At 32.7% G+C, this 22,659-nt stretch overlaps 1 protein-coding gene across 3 annotated transcripts; it reads left to right on the plus strand.

Moving 5' to 3' along the window:
* Nucleotides 1–1,004: 1,004 nt before the first annotated feature.
* On the plus strand, nt 1,005–15,390 carry LOC120194626 (endonuclease 4-like). 3 transcript variants are annotated; one of them, XM_039196885.1, is made up of 10 exons: nt 1,005–1,013; nt 10,485–10,623; nt 10,893–11,073; nt 11,174–11,284; nt 11,378–11,433; nt 12,088–12,171; nt 12,741–12,833; nt 14,257–14,324; nt 14,578–14,651; nt 15,135–15,390. In XM_039196885.1, the coding sequence occupies exons 2-10, from the start codon at nt 10,510–10,512 to the stop codon at nt 15,245–15,247; spliced, it is 894 nt and encodes a 297-aa protein (XP_039052816.1). In that variant the 5' UTR covers nt 1,005–1,013; nt 10,485–10,509; the 3' UTR covers nt 15,248–15,390. The 3 variants fall into 3 exon arrangements, with proteins under 3 accessions (XP_039052816.1, XP_039052817.1, XP_039052815.1); XM_039196886.1 differs by lacking the exon at nt 1,005–1,013 and adding an exon at nt 10,042–10,175; XM_039196884.1 differs by lacking the exon at nt 1,005–1,013 and adding an exon at nt 10,084–10,175 and having other exon boundaries at nt 10,411–10,623.
* Nucleotides 15,391–22,659: the final 7,269 nt, after the last annotated feature.

The following is a 22,659-nucleotide window of genomic DNA, read 5'->3' on the forward strand; positions in this document are numbered from 1 at the left end:
GACATTATTATATGGCACTACGGTGCAATTCTACGTGGCACTCCGATGCAATTATTATATGGCACTACGGTGCAATTCTACGCAGCACTCCGGTGCAATTATATGTGGCACTTCGGTGCAATTATATGAGCTGTGGTGACAACATTAGTGCACAACCTCTATGTACTCGCATATCTTTAGTTCTCACATGTGTATCATGGGCTATTAAATAGATAATATTAATAAAGTGATATGATAATATGTTTGTTTCCTTGTGGAATTTCATGTGTGATATTGATTGTACAAATGGTAACTTATAAGACCATATGATGAAAGGAATCAATGATAGTGATAAAATAAGAAAGAAATGAGGATGATAATATAGTTGCTTGGGTGTACGTGTTTTATGATAGTATATATATATGGTTTACATGACATGATATGTATATGTGCAATTGGTTATGATATATGCTATATGATACGGACATAAGAGATCATAGGAACATGAGATAAGAGATATGATATGAGTGGTATGAAATGATAGTAGTAATTGTTTAGGTATGATTATTAGTTACCATTTACCTTATATGTTTATATGCCTCACTAAGTCTTTGACTTAACATGTAAGTGATTTACACGTAGGTTTAGAGAAGAGTAAAGAGAAATGTGGAGCAAGACAGGTCAGTTCTCATTACTAAAGGTCAGATCAGAAAAGATGTGAATAATATGTATTTTAGTATATAAAGTTCTAGTTGGCATGTTTTCAAAAGAATATATTGTTTAAGCTATGAACAGTTTTATAAATGTTTCGAATAGTTATATGTAAATAAATAAGTGAAATATACACGCTCTGATTGGTTTTGCAATAAGAAAAATGCCTTTTATATAAATTAGTCATTTATATGTTATAAAAGTTTTAAATTACTCACTATTTTATACAAGTACATGTTTTAAAAGGTCAATGTGACACCTCGGACTTGTATTCGGGTCGGATATGAGTTAGGGGTGTTACATTTAATGGTATCAAAGCTACGGTTTAGCCGATTCTAGGCTTAAATCGAAGTCAGAAGTGTTTTAAAAAGTGTACATGCCAACTCAAAGTGAAAAATTATGATCTGATAGTGTAAGGAGTATGTTGTCTTGCTAATAAAAATAGATTATTATGTGATAATAGAAGTATGATAATAAAAGTTTCGAAAGAAGTGAAAGGTAATAAACCTGAAGGTAATAGCATTCACCTGCCCTGGCCAGGCAGGGAGAAGAGCGAACACCTCAGGAAGTGCTTGTATAAATTTGGAAAATTATTCTTCATGATTGAAGAATGTTCTGATGTGTTTTCAATTTATACTTCTTTAACTCATAGAATGAATGTATCAAATTAGTTGATAAAGTTGCGAGCACCCAAGTTCAATGGTGGATTTGAGGAGGTTCTATTGTTATAGACCTTTGGTTGAATGATATGATAGAAGGTTTTCATTTCTTCAAAGTGGAGATGTTGAATTGAGTAGTTTTGTTACTACTTTGGTAAGTTAGAGTATGGTGGACAATTGTCACCATAAGAACGTTAAAAGATTAAATGATGTGATTAGAATTGTATAAGAGTTCAAGAATAAGTGCATTGATGACCAGTTTATAAGACAGATGAAACTGGAATATACGAGCTTGAAACAAGGGAATTACACCTTGTATGAGTATCATTATAAGTTTATTAAGCTAAGCAGAATTGCTGCTGAGTTAATTCCGACTGAAAATGATACATATGATTTGTTGTTAGGACTTGCACCTTAAATTAAAAGAGTGTTACTGGTTTTGAATTTGTTATCGTTTCAAGAAATGGTTAATTGTGTTAAAGCTTTAAAGAGAAAAAGCTCAGAACGAAAAGTTTGGAGAAATAAAATCTCAGATGATTAAGAGAATTACTGCTTCATAGAATTTTAGCACCATCAAAGAAAGGTAGAGATTCTGGTTCAACTTTAAACCAGACATGAATTAGTTGTATTATCCGTCAGAGAATCAAATCAGATGAGAGTTCGACAGACTCCAACAGTAGGTTTGATCTTGAAAGATTAAATAAAGAGTTAATTGAGGATAAGTCAGGGTTAAAGACAACCTTGTGAATTGGGTTAAAAGCTCTTTCAGAAGTTATGTAAATCGAAGAAGAAAAATTATTTTAAATGGATTAGATGAGTATTGAAATCTGGTGATTTTTTTTAAACAAGTGGAGAAAACATAAGTATAAGAATGGTAAAGAATAAGGTTTTGTGCAAGTAAAGTTAATTATCAAAGTAATGAAAATGTGATAAGGAGTGATAGTTAAGTATAAATATATGTGATATAAAAGAGCATGGGAGTATGAAGAACATGATATGGTTTAGTTATGTATAAGACAATGCGGATTATAAAAGGATAAATGGATAAAGACCAAGGAATGGATTAAGTGTTTTGCTAGAAATTAAATTATGTGAAGGATAAGAAGTATTCTAAATGTATCAAGTGAGGTATATATTGTTTTTGTATTTAAGATGGAAAGAGTTAGCGTGGGCTAACAAGATTATGGGACGGAATGTATTGAAATTACAAGATTTCAAGATATGGTAGGTTATGATAACCAAATATGAAGTGAATCTGGATACAATTGTATACTGTGATTATAGTAAAGTGATAGAGTGAAGGAAGTGATGATTCAAATGTTTGAGTAAAACTAAGAATTGATAAGAAGAGTTTAAGTATGGGTACATCAATGATCAGTTTATAAATAAAGGAAGTTAGAATGTTAAGCTTGAATAATGGAAGTGACATGGTGCATGAGATTGAATGTTTAATTAATTAGTTGAGTAAACTATTGTTGAAATAATTCCGACTACAAAGAATGTATATGAATGGTTCGATGAAGGTTTATGTTTTAGATTGGAAGAATCGATGTTGACTAACAGAGTTATAAGATAATAGTGTATTAAAGTTAAAGGATTAGAAGATGATTTCAGGGTAAGCTAATTATGTATGGTGTGGATTGAGATATGGTTATGTATTTTAATCATTGAAATAAAAGGTAATAAAGGAGACAAGGCATAATACTGTATATGAATGAGAGTATGGGTTCAATAAGTGAATTACACTGGGTTGATTTTAACTGAAATGATGTTTATGATTAATTTGATCAGGGCTTACGCCCTAGATTGAAAAGTTGTTATTAATTAGGTATAATGTCATGGATGTTAGAATTATCAAATTTGAAGGAAACATAAAGTAAGTTAATCAAATGAGATACGAATCTTGATGTGGTTGTGTATTTTGATCATATAGATATGATATAGGCAAGGAGATAAATATTTATGTGTTTTAAAGAAAATTTTGATGAAAGAAAATACAAGCAAGATACGATAAGAATGAGGTTATGTATAAGTGAAATGATTAGTAAAGTTATAAAGATATAATAAAGATTGGTAATCAGAGATGAGTTTAAGTGATAGGAAAAGAGCATGTGAACATGAAAGAAAGATATGATTGGTGTATAAGAAGATTTTGATTTATGAAGGAAATGAAAGGATTAAGTTCAAAGAATCAGATGTGATAAAGGTTATATTGAGATATAGATTATAAGTTTAACCAGAAGTAAGAAAGGTATGTCAGGTAATATGAGAAATTGTTTAGTTATGCAAAGTGTATGTTTAATTAGTTATGATGAAGATTTAAGGTTATGTTTCTTGGTCAAGTGGATGTAGTCAGAGAAATGAATAAAGATTTTATATGTATTAAGGAAGTTTTGGAGTCAGTCAAGTAAGGATGAAATAAAAGTTTGGTGATTCTTGAAAGACAATTGAAGATTGACAAGGAATTTGATTGATTTATGAGTTTGAGTAATAAGAATTAATGTTATTGTCTATCTGATAAGTGACATGATAGGAGATATAAAGTAAAAAGGTAGTCGAATAATTGAAAAGATAAGAACCAAATTATTAAAGATGATACAAAAGATTAAGTTCAGAAAGCAGCATGAGAATGTTAGAAGATATGTTCTTCTCAGGATGTGCAGTGAAAATTCGAGGACGAATTTTTAAAAGGAGGGGAGATTTGTAACATCCCAAACTATGGGTTAGTGACCAAATTGTAAAGTTTCAGAATTTGGTGACTAAAGTAGAAGAATGAATTAGTTCAGTGATTTATTTAGAAGTATTTCCTAAAGTTGTTAGTAATTATTAAATGAACTAAAGGGTAAAATGGTCATTTGATCATTTAAGGAATTAAAAAATGTGATAGTGGGGATATATATATTTTACACGTGGGAAATGAGGGAAACAATGTTTCTAGAATTCTCTTCTCCTCCTTTCTTGTTTGTACGTGAAGCTCCAGCTCAAAGGTGAGTTTCTTAATTAGTTGGTTATTTGTTGAATTAAAAGTTGGGTTATGATTCTTAGGTGATACTTAAGCTTAAGGAAAGCTTAAGTATCTTAAATCAAAAGAAATGAGTTAGGGAAGATTAAGATTTGGAGTTCTTGAGTGAATTTCCAGAATGGAGTTGATAAGTTGAACTTGAAGCTAAATTTGACTTGTCATCAGCTTAATTAAGAAGTATTAAGTGTTAGAATTAGATTTGAAACATGTGGAAAATAGGGTATGATTCTTGAAATTCCTAAAGAGGAGAGGATATTAAGGTTAAAGATGAGATAAATGAATATTAATGAGTTTAAGTATGTATATGAAGTTAGGAATATGAAAGGGGTTGAAATATGAAGGATTTAATCCAAAAAGAATGAATTTCGGGTTCAAAAGAGGTTCTAGGCAGAGTGTATCGATGCACATTCATAGTGCATCGATGCATCAAGGTTAAAACCCAGAAATCGTTTGAAGGTGAATCGATGCACAGGAACTGCATCGATGCACTCTTTTAAAATAAATACATCGAATGCAATTCGTGCATCGATGCATCCCAATAATAATACAATATCGAATGCATTTTATGCACGATGCATCAGTAGTGCACGATGCATACCTTCATTAAAAGATGAAATTGCCTTTTTCTCTTAGTCTAAAGAGTGAACCATTAGAGTATATTAGTTATAATACTAATATAGATCTATGTATGATGATGTAGATATAGAACTTGATCCCGTTCCGGATCAATTGAAGGATTATAATCGAATCAAAGCAAAGCTAAGGTGAGTGCACATTCTCTAGTATATGAGGTTCAAGGGAAAATAAGACTTGTGATAATTCTATTTCCAATAGTGAAAAACATGAATTCATAAGTATGTATTTGTTATGATTTATATGTGTGCATGAGTATATGTGTTATGATATGAATATGGTAAGTAAAAGGGATTAATGGGGATAATAAGAATAATAATAAGGATAATGAAATGATAGGTATATGTGAATATAGGTATTGATGTGTTTTGTATGTATTGTAAGATGTGTTATGTGATAATGATAAGATGACAATGATTTACATGTCATATGAACACATGAGAAATGTTATGAGCCATATGAAAGAGAAAGTATATGTGATACATGAGGGTGAATCCTATGTTTATATGAATATGAACTCATATGAGAATCGACATGAACTACGTGATTACATGTATATGTGAATGAAACCATGAGCTTATATGAATATATGATATGGTTACATGAATATGTAAAAAGGATATAAAACCTAATGCCCATGTTATGTGTCATGAGAGCTAGGGTATAGTTGTGAGACACATACTTGATCCTTGGCATATGTATATGATTCTTAAGGAATGATATATGGTCCTTCGGGACATATATTTATTCTTTGGAACATGTGTGAAGTCTGGTAAGACACATACTTGATCCCTAGTATATGTATATGATTCTTAAGGAATGATATGTGGTCCTTATGGACATTATTATATGGCACTACGGTGCAATTCTATGCGGCACTCCGGTGCAATTATTATATGGCACTACAGTGCAATTATTATATGGCACTACGGTGCAATTCTACGCGACACTCCGGTGCAATTATATGTGGCACTTCGGTGCAATTATATGAGCTGTGGTGACATCATTAGTGCACAACCTCTATGTACTCGCATATCTTTAGTCTCACGTGTGTATGGGCTATTAATAGATAATATTAATAAAGTGATATGATAATATGTTTGTTTCCTTGTGGAATTTCATGTGTGATATTGATTGTACAAATGGTAACTTATAAGACCATATGATGAAAGGAATCAATGATAGTGATAAAATAAGAAAGAAATGAGGATGATAATATAGTTGCTTGGGTGTACGTGTTATGATAGTATATATATATGGTTTACATGACATGATATGTATATGTGCAATTGGTTATGATATATGTTATATGATATGGACATAAGAGATCATATGAACATGAGATAAGAGATCATATGAACATGAGATAAGAGATATGAATGATAATGACATTTATGTATGCATATATTTGTTACATGTAAAAGTATGAGTGGTATGAAATGATAGTAGTAATTGTTTAGGTATGATTATTATTTACCGTTTACCTTATATGTTTATTTGCCTCACTAAGTCTTTGACTTAGCGTGTAAGTGATTTACACGTAGGTTTCGAGAAGAGTAAAGAGCAATGTGGAGCAAGACATGTCAGTTCTCCTTACTAAAGGTCAGATCAGAAAAGATGTGAATAATATGTATTTTAGTATATAAAGTTCTAGTTGGTATGTTTTCAAAAGAATATATTGTTTAAGCTATGAACAGTTTTATAAATGTTTCGAATAGTTATATGTAAATAAATAAGTGAAATATACACGCTCTAATTGGTTTTGTAATAAGGAAAATGCCTTTTATGTAAATTAGTCATTTATATGTTATAAAAGTTTTAAATTACTCACTATTTTATACAAGTACATATTTTAAAAGGTCAATGTGACACATCGGACTTGTATTCGGGTCGGATATGAGTTAGGGGTACTACACATTAGATTTTCTAGATCAGTTTGGACCAGTTTATAAGGATATTGGGCTTAAGTTTAGCTCAATAGTTCAAGCTAAGTGGTAGTTTTAAGGTGGATTTAAAAGGAGAGGGACCAAATTAGTAATTTTCCCATAGCTTGTTTTAAAGGATAGAAACCCCTTTATATTATGTGTTTTCATTTGAAACCAATACCCACCCAAAAATATTTTCATTTCAATCTTCTCTTCCTCTCAAGAGCAAGCCAAAAAGTATAGGATTCTTTAGATTTCCAAGCCTAGTTAGAAGTAATCAAGGTAAGAGTTTCAACCTTCATCCCTCGAGCTTCATTTCAAGCCCCTAATCTTAAGTTATGGGTAAGGTTTAAGAAAATGAGTTTTTTTAGGAAGGTTAAAGAATTCAAAGGATTTAAGTTTATTCTAGTAAATTTGAGTTGTTTGGAGTATCCTTAACCTTGTTTTAAGCTTTAGATAAGTAGTAATCTCTTTTCTTACCTTTATATAACTAAGGAAGTGGGAGAAAGTTCAAAGGCAAGGGGAAAGAAAAAGTGAATCCTATTTGAGTTGAAATGGATTCTAGAAACCAAGAAAGTCAGATAATACACTCACAACTTCCTCATACCAGTTGTAGATCATTAGAAATGAGTTTTAGTTAGAAAATTAAGATTTAAACATGTTGAGAAGAATTCCACGGTAGATTATTTAATAAAGTGTTTTAGCATGTTTTAAAAGCCTTATTAATGCCCCTTAATATCACATAAGACATTCATCACAATTGGAAACCTCAAGGAAGTCAAAATGAGGAGTCTTAGTGGGATTTTCGAGCACAAATAGGACATTTTCGAGCAGGGTATCAGTACTGTATGAGTAAGTATTGATATTGTTCTTCACTTCAATAGAGTAAGAATGTGCTTACGCATTAGACTTGATAGCTTGAGCCTTTTAATGATTTACAATTGGTATGATTTAATTGTTAGTGTGACACTGAGCTTGTTAATTCATCGCTTAGAATTTGTTTCCTTACGCATATTAGTAGAGCTTTTGAGGAGCTTAGAGTGACTGAGGTCCAGACCTATACAGATCAAAGTACGTCTCAAGTTTTTGAAGGGCATGTATATTTATAAATCCTGTTGTAAAGTTGAGTCGTAAATGTATTTTAAAGTATGTCTGTATTGTTATTTTTGAATGTAAATATTTATTTTGGGAGATCCCCAGTGTTTAGTTTTAATTATATTTTTTTACAGTTGAATTTATAAAGACAATAGTTGCTTTAAAGTAAGAGAAATAAGAAAAAGGTTAGCCAGCACCTTCGGTGGTTCCGTGTAGCACCCTCAGTGGTCGACTGTATTGTACTGGTTTAGGGTGTTATAGAACCCATGTTTCAAAGCATGGGCATGAACCTGTTTCCCTTCGGGAGAAAACAGACAAGTAAGCGTAACCTTTCAAAACAAATGGGAAAGTATGCTTATCAGGGAGAACCAGAGCTTGCTCTAGTATCTCTAAAAAAACCGTAAGGCTTGTTCTTTGTTGTTAGCGTTATGGGCACATGCTATTATGAGAGTATTCCACATAAAGGAATTGGGGTTTTGGATTTTTTGGAAGAGTTTAAAAAGGCAATTGAAGTCGAAGAAGGAAGAAAAGTGGAGGATCTGAGAGTTTAAAAATAAGTTTTTACGATGGTAAGGTGAAGTGGAATAGAGGGTGTGGGTGTGAATTTGTTTAAGCTAAGACATGTGGGTGCATTGTTTCAAAGAGACGAGGATGTGGCAGTGGTAGTCTAGCGGAAGAACATGAGTTTGGGATATAATTTGAGAATTTAGGTATAATTATAAGTTTCAAATTTATTTTTATTTTAATCATATTTAGTGTTAAAAATATTTATAAAACATGAGACATCATATTAGTAAAAATAATAAAATAAGACACATCATCTTAGAGTGAGCAAAAAATCCAATGTCTAAAGTTGAGTGAGCAAATTGAAAAAATTGAAAGTACGATGAGTGAAATAGGAGACAGAGTAAAGTTTAATTAAAAACCATGTAATTTACCCAAATTTTAGTATTTTTCTAACCATTGAGTGATACGTTTCCAATGGGAATCACGGAAGAAGGGCCGCGATTTTGCCACGTGAGCGTGGGCTCCACAACGTCTAACAACGTTAAGTATATATGTAAATGTAAATGGTTAGGTTAGAGGAATATTGATCTTGCAGAATAAAATTACAGAGATAGGGATTATGATAAATTATTTAAGAAAATAAAATATTTTTGTCGTAATTAGTAAATTTACCCATGAACGAGAATGATTTTGATCCTTTCGTATTTAAAAAATAAAATAAAATAAAATGTAAACCATTGAAGACCGGAGACTTTTGGGTTTCTTGCAGATGAAAAATGAATTCACCTTATATTTGATTTTAATTTTGATAAGGAATTTATCATCTTTGATTTTGGGTTATTCCACTTCTTGCAACTGAAATACTTCACCTGGACTCGTTATTATCACTACAGCCTGCATCGACGGATTCGAGCCTTTTGACATCAAAAAGTTGTCTCTATGTTTCAACTTACCGGTTGTGAATATTGGGTTTCTAAATTTTATATGTTTTTGTTCACTACAGCCTGCATCGACGGATTCGAGCCTTTTGACATCAAAAAGTTGTCTCTATGTTTCAACTTACCGGTTGTGAATATTGGGTTTCTAAATTTTATATGTTTTTGTTCTTATGATTGACCAAGACAATTCTCCCACTATGTGATTCCCATAGAATAGCCGCTTATAGTTGTTGCAGGTTGAACTGTTGTAACAAAACATAAGATATCTAATGGTGATAATTTCCTTTTGGCACAACAACTAGCTTTAGGAGATTCAGTTGAAGGGTATGTTGAGGTTTAGGGTTTGGATTAAATAATCTGATGCGTGTAAACACATATTTATGTGTGTATACACAACATTATAATTACTACGACTCATTACAGCTTTTGTCGAATCATGATGACATTATCAAAGAAAATTCCCATCTTTCATTTTACTGCTTTCACTGTTGTAACACGAAAATTATAGTCTACGATAGTTCCATCCACTTTCCACTTGTAAGTTTTTAAACTCCACGAAACGAAAGTCATACTTGCTTGTCAGGCTAAACTGGAGGATACTAACATTGAAACTTGGAACAAAAGGACCAAAGATTGATCCCTCCGGGTCTACGGAAAAGATAACGTTTCCACTATTCCCGGGATCCAAAGCGAGAGATATTTTACGGTAATGGCTTTCATCTTTTTCCTCTTTTAGTTTGTGGGTTAACTTAGTAACCGAAGGATCTAATCTTTGCTTGTTTCCTGAGAAAATGTTTTTTTCTGATTCGGTATCCAAATCAGAAAAAAAGCCATTTTCTTGAAACCCATAAAGAAATATAATGATGGGATCAAAACTCAAAAGGGGATTTTTTTTCCTTGCTCTGTTAATTTTTATTTTGTGGCTTCCTCTTATCAATCAGACAGAGCGCACATGAAAAATTAAACTTTCCCCCCTTAAACACAAATATCAAGGTTGGATTTTGATACTTCACAGACGTCAATTAAAGGGTTTTGGAAGAATGGGTTGGCATGAGCTCCTATGGATTGGAAAACTACTTGTCCTTATGCAATTGGTTCAAGGGGTTGTTGGTTGGGGAAAGGATGGTCATTATGCTGTTTGCAAGATAGCTGAGGTCAGACTTCTTTTCTCTGTTTATTTTTGAAAATTTTTGTTGTGTATTATTTGTACCATAAGCTCATATAGATCGGTTAAGGAAAATCAGTTTATTGAACAGTCATGGTTGGTTGGTTCTTTTATTTGTTTTTGGTTTTTGTGTTTAACTATTTTGTGCGTGTGTAACTAGCAATTCTAGATGAATTCATTTCCTGAGAGTATTGCTTCAATTGGCTGTGAATCAGAAGATGACAATTTCATCTAATTATGCTCTTCTTGATCCTTCAGGGATATCTTACTAAAGATGCTCTGGCTACAGTAAGGGAACTGCTCCCTGATTTGGCTGGTGGTGAGCTTGCATCGGTATGCTCCTGGGCTGATGAGATAAAGTGGTACTATAAATGGCACTGGACTAGTCCCTTGCACTACGTTGATACCCCAGATTTCAAGTGTAACTATAAATACTGCCGTAAGTTTAGTGTCATTTTATTTTCATGTTTCGGTTCTGGTAATGTAGATGTTGCTTTGTAGTTGATTCTTTTAACACGTCTGATCATGGATACTTATAGGGGACTGCCATGATTCTTATGGACATAAAAATAGTTGCGTAACTGGAGCCATTTTCAACTATACAAATCAACTTTTTTCAGCATATCAGGGATATAATCCTCAGTTGAGTTGTAAGTTTGTTCTTACTCGTGGTTGCCACTTACACAGGCTATGACATTATATTTTTAACCCTTATACCGTGACTCCTCTTCTGTTGTTAACAGACAACTTGACAGAGGCGCTTATGTTCTTAGCTCATTATATTGGGGATGTCCATCAGGTTTGTGCACTTGTTCTGGTACCTATCAACTGTGCGGTTATATTGGAATTGGATGAATAGCTGACTTGATCTGAGAAACATGTAGTTAACTCAAAATTATGTTCTTCAAGTCTGTATTACTTTGCCAACTAGTTTAAAAGAAGTGAGAAGAAATAGAAAAAAGTTTGGTGTAAACCTGCTTTATTTACCATGATTTATGTTTAGAAGACTTGGTAGTGCAGTGCAGATTTCTCAGACAAAGGTTTTACATGGTTCATAGGACTGACTGATGGTTGTTAAAGACAATCATTGTTGAATGCTACAGCTTAATGCTTAAAGTCCGTTGTTTTAGAATGACATATTATAGTTTCAAAACAATAATACTTATTTGAAGGTGCAAAGAATATTTTCTGTAATCTGGTTCTCTGTCATGTACTTTGTTTTATGATCTTTTTTATGCAATTTTTGACTGGAAAGCCACAACTTCATAGAAAATTCTGACCCATGTTCTGTAGTCATCTAGAATGTGTTGCTTATATCCATTTACCCTTTTAACCTTTTTTAAACTGATTAGCTAACTTTGACGTGGAAGTGTAGAAGAGAACTTGTTGCCTATTTCTTGTGGAAAAATAAGGTGTACATTCAGCGCTATAACTTTTTCTTTTCTGATTACAGCCATTACATGTTGGCTTCATAGGAGATTTAGGCGGGAATACAATTACAGTCCACTGGTACCACAGGAAGACAAATTTACACCATGTGAGCTCTTCTCCGTCCTTTTTAGGTTTATCACCGTCCAGCATTCATTTTTCGTTTACCCTGTGATAAGTGCCAAATGATGCTAAAGAAAATTAAATATGCACTAATGTGTTACTCTCATTATGTTACTTTTCTGCTTCATTATGATGGGAAGGGGCACAAGAATTACATTTCAAAGCAATAGCAACCGGTTAGCAGTCATCGAAGTGCGCTGTTAAGCAACAAGCCAACAACTGATCCAACCTGCCTCTTGTCATTTCTGCTCGTATAAAAAGGAAAAGAAAAGAATTGAAGGTGCTTGAGCTGTGAGTCATTTGAGGCAAATGTGTACTTCAGTCGGGAAAACCATTTCCTTACCTCTTCCTTGACTGATGTTAGATCCAGTGATAACTCTTCTTTCTGGTCCGACTTGACAACTTGTTTGTCAGAATGTTTGGATGGAAAAATGCGATTCATGCTTAAAGTACTGATAAAATCATGCATGAGAAACTGGGCATATGTGTGGACTGTAGTTGGAGCCAATTTGTTCCATCTGTATGCTGTTTAATCCAGTACTATCACTGTTACAGGTCTGGGATACCATGATTATTGATTCTGCTTTGAAGACATTCTATCGTTCAGATCTTGCAGTAATGATTCAATCCATCCAGAGGAATATTACTGTAAGCGTTTTTTTATTTCCTTCATATTCTTTTGAAAATCTTGAATCATTCAGTATTTTTTATTCAATTGGTAACTACTTGCAAAACACTCGAGTTTAATTTGGACTAGAGAATTAGGAATTTCTCCTGCTCCCTTTAATGCTGCTTTTTGGCTTTTCTTTCCCTTCTTTCCTTGGGGTTTAGACCTGTATTTATTTGGGAAAACTACACAGTTGGTCACTAATGTTTGAGTTAGTTTTTATTTTCTCCACTGGTTACTCAACGTTAACGTCTATGCGTGACGGGGCTCGTTAAATGCTTACATGAAAGGGTTGACTGCCATTTGGAAAACAATTGAAATCCCTTTAACCGGCCAGAAAAATGCGTTGCTGAGACTCAAGTCTCTACCTTTCTTCCCTTTTGGTAGCAGCAACAAGAACACTATAAAAGTTCCTTATTCTTACATTCCAAAATCCCTTCTCTATCCTTCAAAGGTTTCTCAATCGATCGAATTATTCCCATATAATCAGCAATTTCAATCTCTTTATCCTTAACACTAAAATGGGTATCTCTTATTTCATCCAAAACAACATCGTTGGTGTTATTACCTTTGGGTTTGGCGCTATCCGGATCGAACCCAGATAGGTGGACTTGAAACTCGTCGGGGAACTTGGGTGGAGACTTTGCCGGTGAGGTAATCGAGGAGGGGTTTCCGATCGGTGAAGGTGACAGCGGGGATGCGGAGGGAAAGAGAGTTGTGCATGTAATCGGTGTGCTTGAGATGATGGTTTTGGATGTAGAAAACATGGTCTCGAGGTTGTAGAGATTGCCTTGCTTGGAACGGTAGGCGGTCTCGGCGGTGTTGGGGAAGGAATACTCGGTGCCGAATCGGAACTCATCGTTGACTCGGACGATTTTGTCAAGTTCGCCCTGGATTTTGAAGTCACGGAGAGCGGAAATAGGGTCCATTCGCTTTGGTTTTCGAAGAAAGAAAAAACAAAAAAAGAGAGGCAAATTCTTACAGGGACGATGGTTTTAGCAACAGATATTTGTGTTATTGAATTGGGTTTTGGTAGTAATGGATTTGTAGCTTGTGATTGTCGCTATAGTTCTGAGCTTTCTGGCCGAGTATTTAACGAGCCTTCCACGTAAGCATTTAACGAGCCTTCCACGTAAGCATTTAACCAGCCTTCCACGTAAGCATTTAACGAGCCAACTGTGTTTTGCGTCACGTATAGGATGACCAACTTGTCTGTTAACGTTAAGTGACCAGTTTGTAACCAATCGATAACGTGACCGATTTGTAACTTTTGAAACATCAGTGGGGAAAACGAAAACTAACTCAAACATTACTGACCAACTGTGTAGTTTACCCTATTTATTTTTAAGACGGCCCATGCAATTGCCAAAGTGTGACACTGTTGTGTTTCATTTTCGTGTATAGGATGATTGGTCCAACTATATATCGTCATGGGAGAATTGTGGACATAATCAAACTGTTTGTCCTAACCTGTAAGTATATGTCACACGGCATATTGTTTTAACTCTTTCTGATGCATTTGCTCGGGTGGTTCAGCTGTATTTACTATATAGATTGTCAAAGCACACTACAAAATTCACCTGTAAATATGTAGATATGCATGCTCCAAACATACAAATATGTTTTTAATTTAATTCCGAGTTACTTTAATTAACAAAAGAGGTAATATTGTTTTGTGTTACAAGGAACTGCCATCATTAGACATAATCAATTGTCTCCATGCAGGTATGCTTCCGAAAGTGTTAGGTTGGCATGCAAGTTTGCATACAGGAATGCCACTCCGGGAAGCACATTAGAAGGTATTTTCTTCTTCCACCACTTCCTTTTTCTTATTTGATAATCGGAAGACGTCTCTCTATGTAATATATGTTTGCTCCGCTGTTGAGTTAAATCAAAGTAACAACTTATTGGAGAGAGATGGCAAAATTAATGCTACTATGTCTATCAACCTGCCTAAACATTATGATTATTGTCTTTTCACCTTTCTCTGTAACACATGCAGTACCTGTATTTGGTGGTTTACGTGAACATCTGGTTGCTGCTTAACCATTGAAGGCATCAATGAACTTTGTTATCCGTTTGCACTTTAACCATCCCTTTGAATGCTAATTTTTCTTACACATGATTCGCTCAATATGGCTTGGATAATGGAAATTGACATGCTAAAATGCTCAGATACTGTTATTTAGTACATGATTGCAACCTTCTCGATGAGGACCAGATAAGCTCTTATTTGAACACGTGTCATCTTTCTTTTAACACATTCTTCTTTTGTTCCGTAGACGAGTACTTCCTTTCTCGGTTGCCTATTGTTGAGAAGAGGCTTGCTCAAGGTGGGATTCGCCTTGCCGCTGTGCTCAACCGTCTATTTAATTCCGAAGTGAAAATTGCTTGAGGATGAAGTATGCATTTGTAAATGAAGTAGGGGCCACAGGCCACTCTAGTATCCCTTTGTCAACTCTTTCAAGAAAATACTGATACATCAACTAGTGGAATAGCGAACTTATAGTGAATGATTACCTGTTTTCAGATTGTGTATATCATCTCCCATATACCTAACTTAACCCTTGTTGGAAAACACAAGTTCCAAATTCAAGCTTTCCAAATACATAATTAAAATCTTAGAAGGAAACCTGTTCAAGTCATATACCTGCAAGGGATTGTTAATGAATATTCAAAGGCCTCTAAGAAGAAATGAGCATTGGCAAGTTACATCCCCAGGCTGCAGAAGCTGTTGAAAACTTGCTACATCACTACCCCAATGGGAACGCTTCGACCCGCTGTGTTTGGCCTGCTCAAGCCTCAATGGTCACTTAAGCAGAAGCTGAATATCATTGCTTTGCTACGGGGCGAATCTCGTGCTTGGGCGAAATGAAATAAAAAAAGGAAATTATTTTGGGATCTATGGCATTTTTTACAATGCACCCCGCACTCGTCACCTCCATGAGATATATATTTTTATTCAGAAACTAATATTTTAATATTTCCTTTGGAATTTCTCACCTCGAGGCGATGAATTCTATTAAAAAATTATTATTTTTAAATATTATTAAGTGAATTTATTTTTATTTTTAAAATTACGTGGAACTCGTCACCTTTTACCGTATTTTTTTCATCAATCTCTTCAAAATGTGGTAAATTATATTGAATAAAAAACAACAAATTTAGTACATCAATATGAGGACTTAAATAGAACTAATTTTACGAACACCATAAATATTAAATAAAATCATTAACATAACAGTATTGATTAAGAAGTTTTGATTTTCGTAATCAATATACTCCTTAGAAGTAAGATTAGTTCTTCAATTCCCCATTCTTTTTGTTGTTTTCGTTTACGTATGATTTGGAACCATGTTTCTGGGTCTCCATCATCTATATATTTTTCTTGGTCATTTGCTTGAGTTGGTGAGATATTCGAGCTGGAAGCAACAATCTCAATGGTACGAGAAAGGTCGAGATCATCGAACTCTACAAACAAATCGACATTAGACAAAGAGTGATAGAAATATGTCTCGATCATGCCAACAAAGTCTACGTCATCGCTTAGATGAAACATCGTGCATGATACTGAAAATTTATAATATAAGGAAGATACTCTTCTACTGCTTCGGAGTAAGACTCTTGTTTCTATACTGAACTTCAACTCGTGTAGTTGAATGTTTTTTGGGAAACATATGGTTATAGATGTGCAATCGTAAAAATCAGTTGCACAAACAGTTGACATGTTTGAAAAAAAAACTCAAGTTTTTGAAGTGAAAGATTGAAGGTGGTTTGGTTTTTGGTTTTTTTTTTTGCTTCAATATCAAAGTAAAATGGTATTCAACTAACACATATTAATAGTTGTTGAAGATGATTAAATAAGCATTAAAAAGTTGGTAAATAATTAGCTTTAATTCTAGAATGAGCTATGAAAAGTCAATCGGTACATTATTGTTGCAATAAATTAACCTCTGAAAAGTTGCTGAAATTATGTATTATTGCTATAATAAATGAGCACCGAAAAATAACCGAAGCAATGAATAGTTTGACCTAGTTAGAATACACGTTTTTGTGATTTGAAATGACAATTCAATATTGAAAAGTTTTTTATTTGAGTTGATATATAACTGAGAAGTTGCAGAAGATGATAATACAACACTATTTTTACATGTTTTCTGAATAATTACTTGAATTCTGCATTAAATGACCTATGAAAAGTAGCTAAAATGGTGTATTAATTGAGCACCGAAAAGTAACTGAAGTAGTAAAAATTTGGCCTGATTAAAATATTTTTTTATAATTTGAAGTGATAATTCAACACTGAAAATTTTTCTGATTTGAGTTGATATATGATTGAGAAGTTGCAGAAGATGATAATACAACATTATTTTCACATGTTTTCTGATTTGAGTTATATTTTTCTCACAAGTGCATTTTTGCTTCTCTTATAACTCTATCAATTAACCTAACTTCTATTTATAGTTACAATTTTAGGAAATTCAAATCTAAATCGACTATAAAATTTTAAATCTAAGGAGATTGCCATCTCGAAATGACAAGTGCCACAAATTTTAAAAAAAATAAATTTATTTAATAATTTTGAAAAAAATTAATGTAATTTGTCATCTCGAAGTTACGAGTTCATGCCTTATAAAAAATTATTGTAGATCTCAAAATAATTTCAAGATACACGTTTTTCCCTAAAAAAAATTTGGGCCAATGGTAATGGGAATAATTAACCCCCCACAAAAAAAAGAGAAAATAACTTAAGTGGCCGAAAATGCCTTATAATATACGATTTTAACAAACTTTTTTTGGATTTGCCAAAATGACCAACAAAATCCAACGCAAACTCCAATTTCGCAACCCAGTTTCCAAAAGCGCAGCGTGAATAGTAAAAATCACAACGCGAATAGTAAAAATCGAAACACGAATAGTAAAATCGCAACGCGAATTTAGAAAATCGCAAAATTGCGTTACGAATTTCAAATGGTAACTCTCTGCTTCTAGACTGGGATTTTAAGTGAAAAATAAAACTTATCTACATGTGTATAGGAATAAGTTTTTTCTTAATATAATTCAAAATTTAATTTTTTAAATGTATTTTATTAGTATGAGTTAAGGATTCTTTCAAATTTCAAACTTTAATTAATTGAATTTAGAATAATTTGTAATGAAGATTGACAAATGAAATAGATTTGTTGTTCATTTACATATAAATTTTTTCACGTGTTCGAATATTTTTTATAAAAATTATTTATGTACTTTTCCAACAAATTATTATAGATGGATGATAAGAGATAATTTACATATAGATTTGTTGCGATTTTACTATTCATATTACGATTTTTACTATTCACGTTGCGAATTTGACTATCGCGTTGCGAATTTGACTTTTGTGTTACGAATTTGACTATCGCGTTGCGAATTTGACTTCTGTGTTACGATTTATATATTCGCGTTGCGAAATTGAAAACTGAGTTGCGAAATTGGAGTTCGCGTTGCGAATTTGTTGATCATTTTGACAAATCAAATTTTTTTTGATTAAAATCGTATATTATAAGGCATTTTCGGTTAATTAAGTTATTTTCTAAAAAAAAAAAAGCCTGTGTCGACCGAATAATTACCCAAAAAAACCAACTTGAGATTGATTTATCTTTGGAGAAGAGTACAATAAGGTTCTTTCTTCTCAATTTATCTTTTCAAAATTAAAAATCCCTTATTCAATCAGGAATCAAGACTAGGAGTGGGAAATGGTAATCGATCAGAAAATAAACTGAAATTAATAAGGAAAAGCCAGAACGAAAATTCCTCAACATAAGCTTTGTACAAAACTGATATGAACAACAAAAAAGCAGCTCACATCTTTCCTAGGACAGGCAACATACCCTTCCACTTCTTTTAAACTTTTTTAGGACAAGTGAGAAGCAGCTGCCCTGCGACTACTTGGATTAAAAATAGAAGCAACAGAATGGGCAATCCCCAGCAATATAGCTACTTTTACTTGACCCCTTCTTGGGATCGGACGTCCTCCAATGCTCCTTGAAAAATTCCCACCTTTGATCATTTCCCTCCTTACACCTCCCATTTCTTCTTAGCTTCTTTTGCAAAGGTTTAAGAGATTAAGAATACAAAAACCAAACAGAACTTGGATTTGAGTCTTGATGCTTCGGAGTTTAGAACTTGGGTTAGTTGTATGATTCACCGTCCCAAGCTGTGTCCCTTTGAATTTATAGAGAGTGAAACAAATGATTGCCCTTTGTTTTTTCCTTATATTACAGTGATGTCCTCAGATTTTGACTATGACTCACTTGACGATATCCAATTATCCACCTTTCATCTTTAGGTACTGGCTGCTGTCTGCTACATTCATGTTTTGGATTTTTTTCCCTTTGACAAAAAAAAAACATTTTTGTAGGATTTACGATATTTCTTTGTGTGTACGCCAAGTATGTAACCTATTCAGCCATATCTGCATGGTTGAATATTTCAATGATAAGTATGATAATTAAATTGAAATATTAATATGCAGAAAGTTTGAATGGGTACCCTCAGCAGTTCACTTATGTAAAAAAATTAAACTTTATTTTGAGTAAAAATGGATCTAATAACTCCAATTTTTTAACGTCTAACAATAATTTCATTTTTTTTACTAATTTTAGTATTTGTAAAATTAATTTATCATTTTTAAAATTTAAAATTGAATATTTAATATATCTTCTACGGTTTCGTCACTGATATTGAGTGAAGAAGTACGGACATTAATGAAGTCTTATGTTGAAAATTTCAATCCTGTATTCCATTTTGAAGTTTGAAATTTTCAATTTTAGATAGTAAAGATGAGTTGGTCATTCAATTTTAGAAAGAAAGGATCTTCAGCATGTTAATTATTGATGTCATGTCTGCATTAAAATCACGTGCTCCATCGTGTGTTTGCATTCACTTTTGTTCCATTAACTAAAAGAGAGCAGATCAAAATTAATGTTAATGCATGCATCCAAATCCCAAGTCCCAACGGTGGCTTTTGCCTCCCTGTCTGTCACTCCCATCTAAAAGCTTTATAATTGGAGCCCCACCTCAACCTTATCATCTTCTTTAATGTCACGGCAAAGAAGATAGAGATTGTGTTGGTTGGGGGAAAAAGTGTATTTTTTTTTTGCTTTGGGGTTAGGTTAGTGGGGAGTCACCATCAATCTCAAAATTCAAGCTTATTTTATTCAATGAATCCTGCAATTAAGGCCAACTTTCTTCCTCTTTTTCTCTGCCAAGTGGAGGAATTGAACAGCTAATATGATATATTAGTTTAATTACAAGTATTCCCTTCTAGTAATTAAGAAGCTGATTTTATTAATTTGTAGTGGCTAATAAATTAGCCACTCAATTCATTTAAGGGTACTACTAAACCTACCGAAAAAATAATAAAAAATTTAGTCATGTTGAAAACAACAATTAGTGGACTAACCCTTTTTCAGTTTTATTTTCTCAGGCCCTACTAGACTACACGTGGCGTTTTGTTGCTGACTTTGTTTATCATTTTACTAAAAAAAATATAATAATAAAAATCAAATATTCATTGATTTAATTTAATTACCAGATTAAAACTAGATTGATGTTTGATTCAAATCATATTTGGACAAATTTAATTCAAACTATCGGGTCGGGCTTTTTTTAAAAAAAAATTGGGTTCGGATCGTGTCAGATTTTTTAAGGACAAAGTTCAGGTTTGGTTGGACCACCCTATCCGACCTATGTCCATCCCGACCGCTAATATCAATCGCTCGATAAAAAGTAGCCGACAAAGAAGTCTGCTTACGACCTACCAAGGGAGTCGTGGGCAATTACGTAAATAATTTACAATATAAATATAAAACTATTCAAACATCGAAACTTTTAAAATAATTTGATATTTATCAATGAATGTTTTAATATTTATTTTTTATACATGTATGTATAATTAAATAATAGCGTAAATACTACACGTATAATTTATTATTTACTTAATAAGAACATTTTAGTTAATAATATATTTTAATATGTCGCTTTAATAATATATAGTGGTATACAACGTACAACTTATCCTAATTTAAATTATCAATGTTATAAATAATATTGATTTCTTTAATTGGAATTAAAGATTGAAATCCGATATAATGAATAAAAAATAGAGCTAAAAATTATCTGTAATAATATTTTATAATATTTAATTTATGAAAATATATACTGTGCAAGATCCGGTTGGAATGAATGAGAGGCGGTTAGGTACGTTGAGTTCAGCGCACGTGAAACATAGAAAAAGGTGGGTTGCTGTCCAAATACTGACAAAACATTCATTTTTTATTATTTTATTAAAAGAATTGGTATGTTTAGTAAAACACTTGGTACATTTAGACTATCCCTTCATTTAATAGTGAAATTATGCGTTGTTGGCTTGATTCAATGCACTTTCTGAAAACACACGAGGGGATTAGTTTTAATGAAAGTTGGATTTCGTACAAAGGGGAATAGATTCGGCTCTATCATTTTGATTACCAAATCAGGTTTATTACTTGAATAAATTTCATATACATCATTATTATTTTTAATTAAATTAAATTATAATTAAAATTGAGATTTATTAATTGATCAATTAGTCAAAGATGTTGATATTATATATAAGTTTGAATCTCAACATTTGTCTTGAGAATATAATACATCTCTACTTAATCAAAAAAAATTAACTCATTTTTTTACGGTGGAGATCTTTTCATCTTCTAATGTTAATCTATGTTGTCTATTCTTATTCATATAATAATCTTAAATTTATATATAATTAAAAAAGATTTACATTGTATAATTGGATTTTATCCTTTTATTTATTATATATTTTAATATTTCATCATGGGATAATATTTAATTAATAATTAATATACTTTCTTAAATTAAACTTTTTATTTAAATAAATTTAAAGAAAAAAAAAATTAAAAGACATATAAGTAATGATTTTAATTAAGGGTGTTAAAAAATACCCGATCTAAATGACCACTAAGGCTGGATTTAGTAGGCAGTAAAGTTGGCTTATATATTATGTCGAGGAAGAGAGTTGGTTTAGATGAAGGGCAGCCAAGATATTTGTGAGTGGGAATCAATTGAAGAAAGAAAATGCTTGAAAAGGACTAATAATAATATTATTCTAATTTTGCCCTAAAGAGGGAATGCTTGATCATCAAGTAAGCCGCATATTGATCACATGTGTTTTTTCATTTTGTGTTGCTTCAAGCTTAGCAGGCCCTACTTCCACCATCCCCACTTAATATTCCTTTTTTTAGTTTCTTGAAGTTGAAATTTGACATAGTGAACCGGCGGCTGATTAGGAATTGATTCCTTTGATTACAACATGGCTGACAAAAGGCTGAAAACAAAAGATGCACTGAACCAAGACTTGTGCTGTTTTTGTATTATATCATTGAGTATTGGGTTTGGCTGACACTGACTATCCGCAAGTCATCACCTTTTTTTCCAACAAAAATGGTTTCTTTTTTGTTGCAATTCCCACCAGACTTCAGTGATTCAATGTATAAGCAAATAAAATCTCACTTTTTTCCGTTGAATAAAAAAAATCCAAAATGGGTTGAACATTGACATTGTGAACCAACGGCACCTGACCATTGTTGGTAAAATAGACTGCTGTAAAATGAGGCGTTAGCACTGACTGAAAATATTAAATAAAATAATCAATCATAATGATAACCGTGTCGTGGTAATCCACTGTCTTAGAAACAAATTCGCCCCGATGTGTATCATCGCTACAATGGACGAACAACCTCCTGAGGTTAACACGACTCTCCA

The sequence above is a fragment of the Hibiscus syriacus genome, unplaced genomic scaffold, assembly GCF_006381635.1.
Source record: "Hibiscus syriacus cultivar Baekdansim isolate YM2019G1 unplaced genomic scaffold, ASM638163v2 tig00117000_pilon, whole genome shotgun sequence".
Lineage (NCBI taxonomy): Eukaryota > Viridiplantae > Streptophyta > Magnoliopsida > Malvales > Malvaceae > Hibiscus > Hibiscus syriacus.